This window comes from Agelaius tricolor, unplaced genomic scaffold (assembly GCF_023055355.1).
Source record: "Agelaius tricolor isolate 1412-34295 unplaced genomic scaffold, bAgeTri1.0.p SCAF_16, whole genome shotgun sequence".
NCBI lineage: Eukaryota > Metazoa > Chordata > Aves > Passeriformes > Icteridae > Agelaius > Agelaius tricolor.
The window spans coordinates 3,328,449-3,344,082 of record NW_027269276.1 but is presented as its reverse complement, the minus strand read 5'-3'; the positions used below and the strand labels follow the sequence as shown (position 1 = coordinate 3,344,082).

General features: G+C 42.6%; 1 protein-coding gene across 1 annotated transcript in view; it reads right to left on the bottom strand.

Annotated features, from left to right (window-relative positions):
- ADAMTS17 (ADAM metallopeptidase with thrombospondin type 1 motif 17) overlaps window positions 1–15,634 on the bottom strand; it is a 155,998-nt gene that overhangs the window by 58,684 nt on the left and 81,680 nt on the right. The window contains exons 11-14 of the mRNA XM_071441238.1: window positions 7,817–7,918; window positions 6,585–6,730; window positions 4,215–4,381; window positions 3,258–3,385 (exon numbers count right to left, since the gene is read on the bottom strand). Coding sequence (XP_071297339.1) covers window positions 3,258–3,385; window positions 4,215–4,381; window positions 6,585–6,730; window positions 7,817–7,918 — 543 coding nt within the window. The remainder of the gene's footprint in view (window positions 1–3,257; window positions 3,386–4,214; window positions 4,382–6,584; window positions 6,731–7,816; window positions 7,919–15,634) is intronic.

Sequence of the window (15,634 nt, the reverse complement as noted above, 5' to 3'; positions counted from 1 at the left end):
TCTCGTAAGTGTTCTCTCATCAAACACACACCCCACAGGCCCAGGGAAGAACAAATCCCTCAGGAGAATCCTCTCCCTGAAAGCCATTTGTCACTTGAAGGGAAATGGGAAGAGATGAACTCAGTGTGAAGTGCAGGTTGCAGTGCCCTACCCCACCTTCCCCATGGCTGCAGTGCCCATGACAGGGAAAGCAAATTGCTGCAAAGCCTAAATGAGCACTCACCCTCCTCCTCCAACACATCAGGCTGCTCTTGTTCTCCAGCCTGCTACAGATTTTCTGTCTCTGAAAAATCTCAGGGGAAAATAAATTCTCCTTGCTAGAAGACCATGTGCATTTTGAGGAGGAAAGGTCAAAGACCTACATATGCTTTGAACAGGGGATCCAGTTTGCTCAGAGGATGGTAAGAAATGGTGCATTTGAAATGTTCAGCCTCAAAACCAACTCAAATAAACAAGGAAAAAATAAATTAGGACCTTATGATTCATCTCAAAAACAAGGAGTAAGGCTAGAAAAAGTCTAGGTGATTTAGGAACCCCCATGCTAAATTTAGGGCTGATTTTGCTCTTTGGTGCTTCTATGCATGATCAAAGTAATAACCAAGTTTACTCACTCCAGCTGCCTTCAGGTGTAAGGGATAAATAGAGAGATGCTGCTGCTTTTGATGATTTTGTTTCAGGGATAGTGAGGCTGACAGCAAAGGCTTCATTGACACCTTTTAGATTGGAGTTCAGCTTTAAAGAGAAACTGTAGTAACTTCACAAAGTAAAACTGAAGGAAAATTCTCTTAGTGCCCAAAGGTATTTGGGGCATTTTGAGGCTTCAGAGAATCTGTTCCTGCTTTCCTTCTCAAAACCCTCCTCTCCTTGCAACAGTTTTTTCTCTCCATTCATTCATCATCCAAGAACGATTCATAAGCTGCATTTAGGAGCATCTAGGAAGGGAGAAGATCTATTACATTTCCTGGGCTAGATGTTCACAGGCAATGGTTACTGCTAATTTGTCTGTTGCACTGACAATGTGTCATTCCTGCCTTTGAGAGCCTCTAACTAGAAGGATTACATAAGAAAATAAATAACAGTAATACCACCCTCTGATTTCAGCACTTATTCTCTTCTCCAGACCCCCTGCAATGCTTATTGCCAGGCTTTGTCTATGCTGAGTAAAGAAACAAGGAAAGCAGTAATTAAATGAATATGGCAATTAAATTGGTTTAATAGGCAGCTAGTTAGACAAGTATCTGTGGCAAATGGGGTACACAGGCACATATGGCAATTCTCAGCACTGCACTGCATATATGGCAGAGGAGTATTATAAATGAGTTCACAGGGCTTTCAAATCTGCTCGGCTTGAACTGATCATTTCACATTTTTTCTCAGCCAGATGCAAATGGACTGAATGTTCTGCAGCTGTCATCACCTCTCTGCACAGTTAAAGGCAGTTGCCCCCGACTCAGAGTGCAATTTGCTTTTCGTGATGTACCCCCAGTGCTCCGTGCTCATAAAGGAATTCATTTGGAGAGAGCTGGCTACTGATCCTCCCTGGATGAAAAAAAGGTGCCTTGCCATGATGTCTGATTTACCATTTGTGGCAGTTCTGAAGGTTTGGAGCAATAAAACTAGCCAGCCCAGAGTAATGGTCAATGGCACACAGCTGGAGGTGCACAGCTGGCCTGACTATAAAAGGTTATTAATGGGTTTTTGTTTTAGCTTTTTTCAGATATTGCCAAAAACTGGGAAAAATTAAGTAACTTGGGATGCACCATGAACCTGGTTCTATGTGCAAAGCACTTTGTATTATAAAGAATCAAACTTGTACTGGCTCCCCAGACTGCTGCTATTCATATTCTTCGTTGGAATAAATTAGAAAGAGTGAATTAAAAATGCCTCTTCAGCATCATTTGTCAAGAAACAGTGGGAAGTGTCTGTTGCAGCAGTGCAAAATTCAATCCAAATATTTTTCACTTCTGTCTTTGCATTGTTATTAGTAAAGCTGCTTTATGCCCCCAAAGCCTCTCTCACACCCAGGTGGGTATTGTGTTCATTTATCTCCCTGCCTGGAAGGCTCAAAGCAATAAAAATTGGCATTTCTTAACCACTCACAGAAACCAGAAATAATGCCAAATTTGGTGTGCCCTGTGTCCCTAGGGCAAACCAGTGAAGTCAGTGGAAATAAAAGGTGATGCCAAAAAGCTGTTCTGGTGGATGCAGAGGGCTGGTTAATACCAGGAAGAGCAAGTCTTACCACAGGATACACATCTAGATGAGGAGAAACTTAAAGGGAAGAAATGCCAGGAAGAATCCAGCCCTGGCAACGCTGCTGTAGCCAAGTGAAGGTCCCACCACTGTGGTGTGTGCAGCACACGTTGAACACGTGCTCCATGATCAGGAGAGAGGAAACTCATGAAAGGTCTGCCCTGTCAAACTGACAAATGACCTGAACCCATCATCAGGAGCATCCACTCCAAACAACATCCTGTCTTTTATGATCTTTAAATACACATTTTCTCATCTTCCTTCCCCTGTGCAAACATTAAATCTCCATCTTATATAGGTTTACACAACTCCATTAAATTTTTGAGGAACCTGAAGCACCAGCTCTAAGAGCTGCCCTCCTTAGCATTCAATGTATTACAAACTCTCTCGGCAAACCATGAAGTTTTATTACTTCCCACACCTCATTTTGGGTGTGTGTGTAATTTGGTTACAGAGAAATAATCACTGCAATGGTTATGGGCCACCACTCTAAGAAACAGAGAATTCAATCTGAAGACTCCAGCTCGTGTAGCTGTAGGAGCCAAGGAGCAACTGGTACTGAAAGGCTTTCTCAGTATTTCTAAGAAGGAACCAGGTTGACCCAAAAGCATCATGATTCTGGCAAGATAATGCTTGTAACAGGCTAGTGGCAATTTGTGAGCTGATTTGCAGTGCTTTTATCAGGGATTTCTCTAATAGCCAAAAAAGAGCAGTTAAGCAGGCCAGACCTCCTCCAATCTGCTCCCCTCACAGAAGTCCCTTCCCACCCAAGCCATGCACACAAGCAAATGTGATTTTTGAGCATTCCCAGCTGTTCAGGAAAAATTTCATACCTCGGGCATTCAGCACAATTCTCAGACCAATAACAGAGCCATGGAGCACTTGCAGTGAGCCTATAAACCAGGGCTGTCCCCTCCCCTCAGGGACAGCCTCCCAGCCCCCAGCACGGTGCTGCCCCAGACTGGGCCTACCACCAGAAATAGAACAAGAGAAGGTTACTCCACCTGGCACTTGCCATGTACACAGAGGTCTGTCTCATAGGGCCCACAGGGAGTTCCATCCAGGACTCTGTCTGCCACCAGCACAGGAGAATCCTTGCCCAGTGGGGAGCAGAAGAGCTCACATGGCTTATCTGGGAAAAGAAATATGACAATTGCCCTTGGGAACAGCACAAACAAGGGTCTGAGGCAATGGTGATGCATTCTCTACATAAATACATTTGGATATCTCATCTTTGAAGGAACATGAGGCTTTCAGTTTAAGTCTGTCATTTTCCCACTTTAAATATCACTATTTAAAGGGTTACATTGATGAGACTGGGCTTTAACAGCACAGGAAACCAATTGGTCAGTACAGTTTTGTGTATCTATTTGTAAAGGGAAGATGCTTGTTACAGGGAACATTCATCAGTCGGATAAGAATGATCAAGTCATTGTAATTCACAACATTCAGGCTACAGCCAGTGATTTTAGAAGAACAAGTTCTCCAGACCATTTCATATCCCAGCAATATCTGCTTGAATAGCAGATGAACAGCAAAGCCCAGCAGAAGAAGTGTTAAAGGAATAGAGGTGAGATAGGTAATCTCACCACATATGCTGAGATGCCCCAAAGTGACATAAATTAAAATATGGCACAGGGAATCCACCTTTCTTTCCAGTTCCAAACTAACTGGAATGTTTTCATGTTGAAAAAGCTGGGAATTTCAGACTGGGAATCAAGTTAAGGCACTTCTCTCTCAACATTTCAAAAAGATGAGTAAAGCATTGACAACTCAGTATGTTCTATTAAGAAGGCTAAAGGAACAGCAGGGCAGCACCAAGAACAATTAATTGTAATTAGTCTTTCAGCTGTAGCTAAAGGGGGTCTATTGCAGCCTTCTCACCACCAATGGAGCCCTGCAGATGAGAAACTGCAGCAAAAGAACAGTGAGGAATTACAGAGGGAGATGAAAAAACTCACCATCCACGATGACAGCTGTCAGGAGGCTTTTCTTCTTGTTGGTGTACCTGTCGTGGGCCTGGCACTGCTGGTCCCTGAAGCTGGGCACCCCTTTGGGGCAGGGCAGGTTCTCACACACCGTGTGCTCCACGCTGGCCCCACGGCAGTTCTTCCCACCCGGCCCCGGGCTGCAATGGGAAACAAAACCAGGGTCAGCACCAGACACCTGGAATGTTCCATCTTCCCCCTCCCACCCTTCCTTTGCCCCTTGCCTCAAACATCCCATCAGCACCTCCTCCTCCTTGCTATAACCTGCACTGTTGGCATGGTATCCAGAACAAACCTGTGCTGCAGATAACCTCCATCCATGAAATCCATGCCATTCCACACATTTGTTTTTTAAACATACAGGAAGGGCCACTAATGCAACATCAGAATTAAGCACCTGCAAAACTTATCTGTTTTTATTTATGAATCCCCAGAGAAGAAGGAAAACTCAAACTCTCAGCAATAGCCTGTATTTTCTTTGCAAAATAAAACAAAATACAAACAAAAAACCACAGGTAAGCATGGAATCTGGAATTCCAGGTCCCAAGCCTTGCACTTATGAGCTTGAACATGGGATTTCCAATAAACAGGGCAATCCAAGCCCCTCCTGGCACATGTCTGAAACAGTGACTGTGTGAGATATTCTGGTAGGCAGCCACTTTTCACTGTATTTATGGCAAGAGAATCCACCAACTAAGGGAACTGAAGAAATCAAAGTCCATTTATGCTGCTGTGACCCTTTTACATGACAAGGGGAGACTGGAGAAGGGATGCTCTGTTTAAGCCAAGGTTTTCTCCTCAGTCCAAAGCCTAGACAGGAACACAAGGCAGTATAACTCAAAATTCTGCACGTGCAAACTGGCTTATGACACATTCCTTACAACCATGGGGAGGCAATGCATGTAAATGTTCAAAGAAATTACAGAGAGGAAAAACCAAATCAAACAGTGAAGCAACTGGTTTAAAAATACTGATAGTCCCACAGGCTCAAGAGTCAGCTGGCAGAAGCAGAGATTCCTGTAAAAAAAAATCCCAAGACCAAATATATACAAAATAAAAGATAAATCCCTTAGCCAGTATTTCTGGACAGTGAATAAACCAGCTGCAGAAGTGGGCTGAGGCCAGGAATTTGAAGCAAAAGAAGATCACGTGTGTATCTCCAGCCAAGAATGTATATGAGCAAGAGAATTTTAAAATCAGTGTGCAGTGTTGGAAGGAGCATTTCCTGTAATTTAATGAACGATGATGAATGGATTTAGGTTTGGTCAGCACTGTAGCTGACAGCAAAGAAACCAGCTCAGTCCCCTTTTCAGGAAAATGAGCTGGTAAAAATCAAACCTGGATATTCTAGACATGCAACTGCAGCTCAGATAAGGAGAGCAATAAACAAAAATATCCTTTTCACATAATTACAGGTCAACAGCATCAATTGTGAGCCTATCCATCATCTAGGCATGTCTTTGAAGTGACTGTGTTGCTATGCAGAATTTCAGCCCCAATTTAAAAAGAAAAGCTTTGGGTACTTCATGTGTAGAAGAAAACCTAAAATCTGAATAAAGTCAGAGATACTGCATTTGGAGGGCTGCTCCCAAGGCTGTGAAGTTATAATATACACAACAGGGTGGCCAGTTAAATGGCAGTTAAATTGTAACCTCTTCAGGACTCCAAAATGATGAAGAGACATCCAGATGGACCTCAAATGACCTAAGGGATGAAGGACAACACCTACATTTCATCCTGAATCAGAAAAAATCCAAGCCCATGCAGAGAGCACGGACTTGTTTGTAGTCACTGTGCAGGAGCTGAAGAGCATCCACGGCTCTCTGCATGCATGAAAACCTTGCTGTTCTTATGCAGCACATCCTGACCTGTGAGCATCTCAAGGGGCTTTGCCAAGGCAGCGCTGGGACATTGATCATTGTCAGCCACTGCACTGCTCCCCAAGCCCAGAGCAAGCACTCCTGCAGAACTGATCTCTAAGGCACATCGGCTCACTTTGGTCTGTAGATCCAGATCAGCCCCTCCTCATTCACTGTAGTGCTGGAGGGGAAACACTGCATCAGTTTTTCTGCCAAACTACATGTATCTAATTCAACTGTATCCACCTTTGAATCACTGCAATGGGAAACTTCCAAAGGTGACCCTTCAAGCCACTTCCACAGAACCACTTCAAGTCACTCCAGGATTCCAACCTGGTCATTGCAGCTTGTGAACCAGAAATTTCTCAGAGCTTCTGCCCAGCTCTGCTGCCCATGCCTCCCCTGTACTCTTGCAGCAAGGGTTGCCCAAGAGGGAGAAGGCTGCCAGCACGGCAGAAGGAGCCAGGATGGTGTGAGGACTTACGGGGGGTTGTCACATTTCCGCTGCCTGAAGCGCACGCCTGTCCCGCACGTCCGGCTGCACATGCTCCACTGGCTCCACACGCTCCAGTCGCCGTCCACGTGCTCAGGGATGGGGGTTTTACTGACACACTCCCCAGCTCGGCACCACTGCAAGGCAACCATGTTAGCATGGCCTGGGAGGAAGCCCTGACCTTGCACAGGTGGACTTTAAAGGATGGCTGAGGGATTGCAACAAGTCCACGTTTAAGTTTCTAGGGATTCGAGGCTTTGGTGAGGTGGCAGTAGGGGAAGGAGGAAGGGAGGGGGTGAAATGTAAAAATTTAAGTGTCACTCTCAACAAGCCCCTGAAGGGGGTTCTGTCATTAAAAAAGCAATCACAGAATTGAGCCCCTTACTTTATAAAACAGATAATTATCTAAGCACTAAGACTTGAAGCCCCACAATTCACAGCAACTGAGTCCAAGAAATTATACCCCAAAGCAATGCCTTCATCAGCACTGCTCCCAGTATGTACAAAATGATTGAAGTATTTTGGACTTAACTTGGCTAAAGCCCCAAACCCCTCTGGTTCTAATAGGTTGTGCTGGCTCCTGACCAAGCAGCAAACTTGGCCTGTCCAGGATGTGACAAAGTGAGCACAGCTAAGAAACCTTATGAAAGAGTCACCAGGACTCCTCCAGTTAGAAAAACATGGGCATAAAAACCTTTTTTTTTCAGTTTCCTTGTCATGGTTTCCAGGACCCAGTTTTTCTTGACATTGTTCATCTTTATTTGCAGGCAAAAAAAGGTTCCAATCCTTGATTTCAGCAGCCAGCTTCTTAATTTTACCCTTTCTTACCTCCCCAGCTATATCATAGATTAAAAAAAAAAAAAATTAGAGTCCAAAACCAGTAAGTAGGGGGCTGAGAGTTACCAAACCAGTAAAGTTCCAAAAAACACATATATAAATAAACACAGCCAATTATTACCTCAAAAAGAACAGAACATCACTGAATTTGAGCTCAGTTCTCTTGAGCTACTTGTAGAAACTATGAAGTTTTTAAGTAGCCTCTTTTTCTTTCCCCATTTTCCTCACCTCCCCAAATGTCAGACTAAATGCTCTGCACACTTTCTGCCTCAAATACAACGCAGAACACAACCAGCTATGGGTTTATGGTAAATACTGAACATCTTGGAAACGCTTTTCCCAATGCTGGGAAACAAGAAGTGACTGCTGCTGAGCATCCTGATTACCTTGTCTGCGCCACACTCGGTGCCATCCAGAGGGGGGTCCAACTTTGTCTTACAGGATGTGTCTCCTTCCACCAGGCACCAGAGCCCAGCACACATCAAATGCTGTAATCACAAAGCAAGGAGGTGCAGTTATTGCTTTTGGAGATGCCAGCCATCATTATGGGATACACTACAAAGCTCAGGCAGTCTTTCTCAAGTGAATCCAGAGGCATCCAGTTGGTTTGGGAGCAATTATTTTTTAAGGGTTGATTGGCATTAAGTGGTGAGGCTGGAAACATGAAAGAGATTGATGGATGCCACTGACAGGAACAAAACCTAGCCCAAACAAAAAGTGTGCTATTTGAACAGATTTCTTTTCACAAGAATAAATCTGGTCCATTAAAAAGGAATCCTATATGGGAGGCCACGTTGGGTGCTTTGGAACCATGCCAAATGCTTAGATGTCCAAGATACTTAATTACTCCTATTTTTTAAAAAAAATAACTGAAGTAACTGCAGCTGGTGGTAGCAATAATCAGCCAGCAATGCCCCTGGGGAGAAGGTGGAATGAGAAAGAGGAAAGGCTGTCATGGTGTGCTGTACAGCAAAGGAGGAGCTCGGTGACAGGCAGGGTCAAAGACTGGGAATATTCTGGGGATCATTCCCCAGTGCTGCTGCTCTGCTCAGCCAGTGTGTGTTGCAGGGATCTCAGTGCTGACCACAACTGTGACCTGCCAGATCAAAACATCTTCAGAATTTAAGAAAAAGCACCAGGAAAAGGGACCTTTGCATCAGTAACATTTTCCACAGCATCCACCATGCTTTGCATTCCATGGAAGGGGATGATTCCAATACAGTGCTACATAGCTGAGTACCAGAAGAACAACAAAGAATAATTACATTTCTTTCCACTATTGTTCACATTTCAATGTAATGGTAAAAAAGATGAGAAACCTGATTCTAGTGCCAGCTGGTCTTGTCAAGATTTATTGCACCTCATTAAATGGTTGAGTCAACATGCTTCAGCCTCATGGTTCTTCCCCAATGTAATGTAAGAGACTGTGGGTGCATGTGTGCTTTGTGTACAGGCATGTTGGTATGTCTCTATAAAACACACCATGTCTCTATAAAATAGATCTGTACAAGAGAGGGTGCAGATGAGATAAATCCCAGTCCCAGTGATGATGTAGAACATACTGAAACAAAACAGTTTTCACAGCAGTATCTGCATCCTGCTCCATTTCCACATTTCTTTCTGGAAAGAGAATTTTTCGCTATTTAAACCCAAAGAACATTCACAAAAACTGGAAGCAGACAGCACAATTCAGCATCTGTATTAACCACAATGCAGAAAGTCAATGTCAAACAAACACAACAGCAAATACTCCAGGGAAACCTAAATCAATGAATTTTCAAGACATTTTCTCTGAACAAATAGAGCATATGGGAAAATATCAGTCTTTAGTAATTTTGACTAAATGACTGTGACTAATTAGTGGTTTACCCACAGCTCTGAAAGCACTTAAACACCAATTAGCCATAAGGACATCACACACAGTTTTATTGATAATAAAATTACCTATCAATAATATAATTTATTGATAGGTACAGAGAGGCAGAAGCATTGACAAGGCAGAGATTTCAGAGCTTACCGAGAAATTCATTGTTCTACCTCATGACTCCCAGATTCTCCACCCCCTGCCTTCTGGAGAGGACTAAAATCAAGAAGTACATCAATTAACCATGCATAAGCTTTACAGGAAGAACACAAATCTAGGCCATAAACCACAGTGTGAAGGCACTACCAGCAAAACCTCCTTCCAAACTGTGCCTGGGGACAATGTTGGTACGTAAAATGAAGGGAAGCTTTGGAAATGAAAGATGCAGACAGCAAGTATTTCCACTTTTCCAGTCTTCAACCCCTCTCTTACATATAACCACAAAGCTTCAGAGCAGAATGAGAGGAGAAACACTCCAGCCAGATCTCTTGAATGACCCAGACAGAAATTTTGCCCCCAGAAGGAAACCCTCTGCTTCTGCTTTCTGTCAGAGGAACATCCTGGCAGAAGATGTGATGGAATTCACTACATCCCTGAAGGAGTTGTTCTAGACATATATGAGCACCATTGCTAAATATCTGTGCATTAAGCAAGACCAGTGTTTGTTCAGCTTCAGGTCCCTGGATCATAAACTGCATGTAAATTAGGGTTAATTTCTGCTCTTGGATGTAAAACTGGGAAGACAGAGTGGGTGGTGGTAGAAACAAAGTCGTAAAAATGAAATTTTTTTTACAATTTTGGCTGGTAACCAGAATCCCTCCATAGCCCACAAGAACATGGAAGGTGATAAAGCCAGGTCACACACTCAAGTATGAGCCATGGCATGGGGAAGCAATGGGCAGAGATCACCTCAAATATGTGTGTTTGCACCTGCAAAACAGCCCAGAGTAGGGTACAGAGGGTGGAAATATCCACATACATGTGGGTGTGGTGTGTGCATATATATGTGTGTGTCTATGCCCATATATTCATGTACACACACACATAATTGTAGGGAAGATAAATAAAGGAAATACCTCTCTCAGCAGCACCAACCTTTCTGAAATCTCCCATCTTTGAAGTATGGAAAACATTGGATTTTTATAGCATCCCTGTGTTTGATTCAGAATCCTAAATGCAAAGCATATTTCAGGAAACAGTTACAGAAAAATCTGGTAATGGTGCTGAGCTCTGTGTTTTGGTGCCACACCACTGCAAAGCCCAGGCCCTGGTTAGCCCAGTCCCCTGCATTTAACAGTGTTCAAATACTCCAGCAAAGATGAAACCATCAGCTTTGGGATTGTATGTTCCCAAGACGTTTTATCATGTTAATAGCTCTGTTCAAAAGAGATCATGTATCCTCCTCAGCTACAATAGGAACCCAAACAAAACTCCCCATTAAACAGCAAAGCAGTCAGTGATTTTTTAATGGTTAAACAGCCAGCTTTGTGGGGAAATATCCAAGTGAGAAATGGCAGGACTTGAAAGGAAGTTGTAAATGAGTGGCAGCTCAGAGCTTATACTGATACAGAAGAAGCCATCAAAAGAACTGTATTAGTGCTAATTCTGCATTCAGCAACCAGCTTTCAGATGGCAGGTCCCTGCCTGCAAAGCATTCCCTACAGCGTTCAAAAAGTGCCAGGGAGGATTTTCCAATGACAGATATTTCGCACTGGAAAAATATTGATTTGTTGAAACTGTCTGTGGGGAAAGGTCATCTTTGGATCAGCTCCCAGTTTGAAATATTTCCAAGACAAAAATAAAATTTTAAAAAGCGAGATGGCTGTTGAGAAGTAGTGTTTCAATAAAAATTTTAAATTACTAGAATTACTAAAAGAAAAAAAGAAATGCTTTTTCAACTGAACCCTTAAGGAATTTATTTAGCAAAAAAAAAAAAAAATTAGAAACTGAAATAAAATGAAATTGTTATGAAGGTGCAAATTTTAGACATTCAAAACCTCCTGGGAGATAGGAAAGCTTGTCTGCACAGCTGTTAGGAAGCAGTCCTGGGAGAGGTCAGGATCTGGAAACTCCCAAGCTGGGAGAGATGTGCTGGGCAGGTGAGCGGCGCGTCCGATTACAGGGACTATAATGGCATCCATTTGACAAAGGGGCCTCACTGTGCCAGGTGTTTTCTCTCCCTCAAAGATCTCACCATCTAAACAGACTCCTGGGAGCTTGGGGATAAAGGAAGTTTTATCACTCCGTTCTAGGTGGAAAGATGAGGAACAGAAAGGGATTAAATGTCTTGCTGAAAGTCTGCTGGGGGATGAGCTGAACCAGAGCTGCTCAGAGCTCTCTGCTCAGTGTCATAGCCACAGGCTCCTGTGTCACTGCTGCAGCTGAAGCCAGGCTCTGGCTCTGGCCCTTCCCAGCTTTCCCAGCTTCTCACACTTTCCCAGGATGGTGTTCCTTTCCCTGGGACTCCATCCCCACCCAGACTCCCAGGCTGCAGAGCTCAGGCGCAGCTCAGTGCAGGGATCTGTTGGAGGTTCCTTAGCTCAGTGCTGCAGCTGGAAATGAGGAATGGCAAAATCACTCCAGCCAGCTCCTGGTCCACAGGCAGCAAGTCTGGAGCTCTTGCTGGGGTAGCTATTGCATCACCACTGCTGCTAAAATCTGCATGATCCTGCCCCATGACCTCACGAGGGCTCACAACACTCCCCCAGCTCAAACCTCAGATTGTTACCTGCAAGGGGAGCTTCCAAACCTCCAAAGTATAAGGAGAATCCAATGAATAAAGATGTCCCTCCCACCATGGAGCAACTCTACAGAAGCTTGTTCATTCCCTGCACATTCACTCCTTTACCTTGTCTGCATCCAAGGAAAGAAACACTTATTTCTCCTAGAGATGAATTTGTTTCTGTTGCCTCTTCTTTCTAGCAGCAGAATTAAACCACCAGAAACCAATTTTTCTGTCAAAATGAGGGGACTATGAATAAGAACTTAGGAAACGTAAATATCCTTAAGGGAGAGGAGAAAGAGACCTCATAACACACAGGCTTGCTTCTAAATAGGCTGACTTTCAATGAAGTATCAGAACTCTCTTATTTTGCCAAGGTAAAGGCTCAGCATATTGCTAAGCAGGAGAGAAAATGTACTTATGAATGAGATCCTAATTAACATCTATTAGGTAAAATAAACACACAATTTACTCTTGCTTTCCTGTTCAAAGCACAATGCAAATGTTCTCAGAGTCTCACAGGATGCTTCTGAGCAGCAACTCTACACAAGGTGACAAAAACAATGCCCCCAACTTCTACACCATCACTGTCTTTAATTCTGGGTGCCTGAACAACCCACAGCAATCACAAGGGAGGTGAGCAGCATTGTTTGATGGAGCTTCTTGCTGCTGAAAATGAGATGAGAAGTGTTCCAAACTCAAATCCTGTAAAACTGGAAGGCACTTTTGGAAAGGAGCCACGTTAACCCAGACAAGATAATTGTGAAACTCAGATCCATGTCTCAGTGGCCAAACTGCTGACCTGTGTCTAGAGCTGATATTCCAAGATAGTGCCAGACAAGCAGTGGAAGACTCCCAGACTGCAAGGAAGGCACAAAGGAATAGAAACACTTTCTGTGTTTTTTTTTTAACTGTACATTGGGAAGCAAACAATGAAACAGGAAAACTCTGCTTTCAGCCGTCTCTGGTGCTCTCAAGGAAAACTAAAAACCTTCACAGTCTAAAATATTTCTTTGCAAAACAGCAGTTTTATTTAATTTTTCCCATGTACCTGGAATTAAATTAATAGTCAAAAGAAAGAGATTGGAAAGAGAGCATTCATAAGACCACAGACTAATTTTATGGCAAAACATTATGCTGAATACAAATCTATCCAGTGCCTTCAGGGCACTCAAGTCACCAGCTCACAGACAAGGGATTCACAGACATGGAAAAATCCAAGGAGGAAAGGAGAAGCTTGATGTACTTTCCTACCAACACAACTCTCACTTGTGTGAGCTCTTCAGCTTTGCTGAGCCCAGGTTTTAGCATCTTAAATGAGGGAACACAACACAAATGTGTCACATCAGCTGGAAAAATCATAGAAATGTCTTTATATGGTCAAACCTAGAAGTAGAGGCCCATGGAATAAAGCACTGGAGCAGAGTCTTTGAATTAAATGACTGGAATTTTGTACTGTGACTTATTACCAGTGTCTAAAAGAGCTGTTCTTAAGAGTAATGTTCACTCAACAGCTCCCAGTCTACTCCTCAGGCCTTAACACCTGACTGCCAGATATAAAAAATATTGATTTGTTTTGAACAACAGGCAGAATTGTCCCTTAACAAAGAAAAATAGGAAAATTAAAAGAATGAAATCATGGATTGTGTTTCTTGGCCATGGGAAAAGAGAAGCTAGGGACAAAAAATAAATATAGATTTGTACATACACCATTCAGATGTGGTTGTGAAAATTATGGAGTTTCTCTTGAAGTGTTTTGCAGATGGGAAGTTCCCAGCAGCCAGTGGGAGAAGTCTGAATGCCCTGCAAGCTAGTTATACACTATTTTCAGGCTGATACTCAGTCGTATTCTGGCTAATTTTGTAAAGTTTAGGCTTTAGCTGTAGATGCCACATCACAAGGCTACACTAATTCTTTCTCCCTCCCCTTGTCTTAATAAGAAATGAAAACTTGCCAAGCTCAAGTGTTTAATTCTTAATAGGCTCTCTCTACTATTGTTAAGAGTTTATTATGTTTATATTCTGAAATTTCCACATTGTATTTTTATAATTTTATTTTGGTTCCCTTCTCTCTTTTTATTTTTCTTTAAACCACTGCACCAGAATGTGTTTTGACCATCTTCCAAACTGAAACACGTACAAAAATTTCTGAAGCATTCCAATAATTGTAAACTGGGCTGTGCTGCCCAGGCAGGAACTCTGCTTCTCTCTCGTTCTCTCTCTCTCTTAAACAAAAAGTATTTCCACTGAAAATAAAGAGAAAAAGGTATTTTTGCAACATACAGAAGCAGTGAAATGAGACACTTCAGCTTCATAGAAACAGGCAATGTGAAAATAGTCTGAATTCTGACAATCTACATGAGGAAAACTATAAAGAATGGCAATTAAGTTAATTGTTACCTTTACTTCTCAGAAAAAAAGAAAGATCAGCTAATTTTATTTTAGAATTGCCAGGCTTCTATCCTGCAAGCCTCAAGAAAAACGCAACCCATCCTCTTCCAGATTTATTAGTATTACTATGTAGACAAAGTCCCTGGTTGTACAGAAAATGACAATGCAACCTATTATTTTCAGCATAAACCAGTTTTCAATCTAATTACCACGTTCTTGTAAATATTCTATACATTACTAAATAATAGGGCTCACTATCATGGTCTGCATCTCACAAATGGCCCTGCAGAGAAAAGGCAAACAGAGGCCCATTGATTCCCATGCACAGAGCCCAAAAGGCCACTCCAGCAGCCTCTTTGCAAGCTCAAGACCACAGAGAGACCTACAATTGCTGAATTATACTCACCACCACACCAGTAAATATGTAAACTGAAGGAGAACATTAAATCCACTTGATCTTTACAATTGCTAGTTTTTCTTTACTTTGTTTTTGGTGCCTCTCTTTTTCCACATTAGCCACGAAGTCTACTTTGTCTCCTTTGGCTTGCAATCAACTTTGCCCTTTTGTTCTGTAGCTTGCAGATACTGGAAAATACCTAAATTCGTTAGAAAACAACCTGAACCTAAGAAAAACAGTGGAGCCAGTTCTAGCTGGTTTAATATTTCTAAAAACAGTGCTATGTCAAAATTCACATTCCCAGCTACATCTGAGTTGACAGTGTCCCTTGTCAGAAAAAAATAAAAATCTCTTGGTAGCAATGCTAATCTCCTTCCAAGTGCCACTCCAGCCTCAGCCCAGTTTTGACTCAAAACAATGTGGATGATAACGGTTACATAAAAATCCGCAAAAATGTGTTAATAATAAATAAGCCAAAAGGCTTAAAAAACAAAAAGCCAAATGGATACATGAGATAGAAATCACATTTTTTTCCCCATAAACATGATTTCAGTGCAAAAGCCTCTGTTGGTAGGCGTGCCAGCCTGAAAAATAAAGATTAAACACGCAGAATGTTTCCATGTGAGTTTCAGATGTGTTTTGATGAATTTCTGGGGGAGAAATTTGTTTTGATGAATTTCTTCTCCCTGAAAGACTGAGCAGAAACCAGTTGTGCTATTCCTCTTGGAATAAACACAGGGGCAGCAAAGGGTTAACTCCTGCTCTCAGGCATCATCGCCTGGCTGGGTTGGAGCTCTCTGCTTCCTCTCTTGGAGGGGTCAAATGAATTCA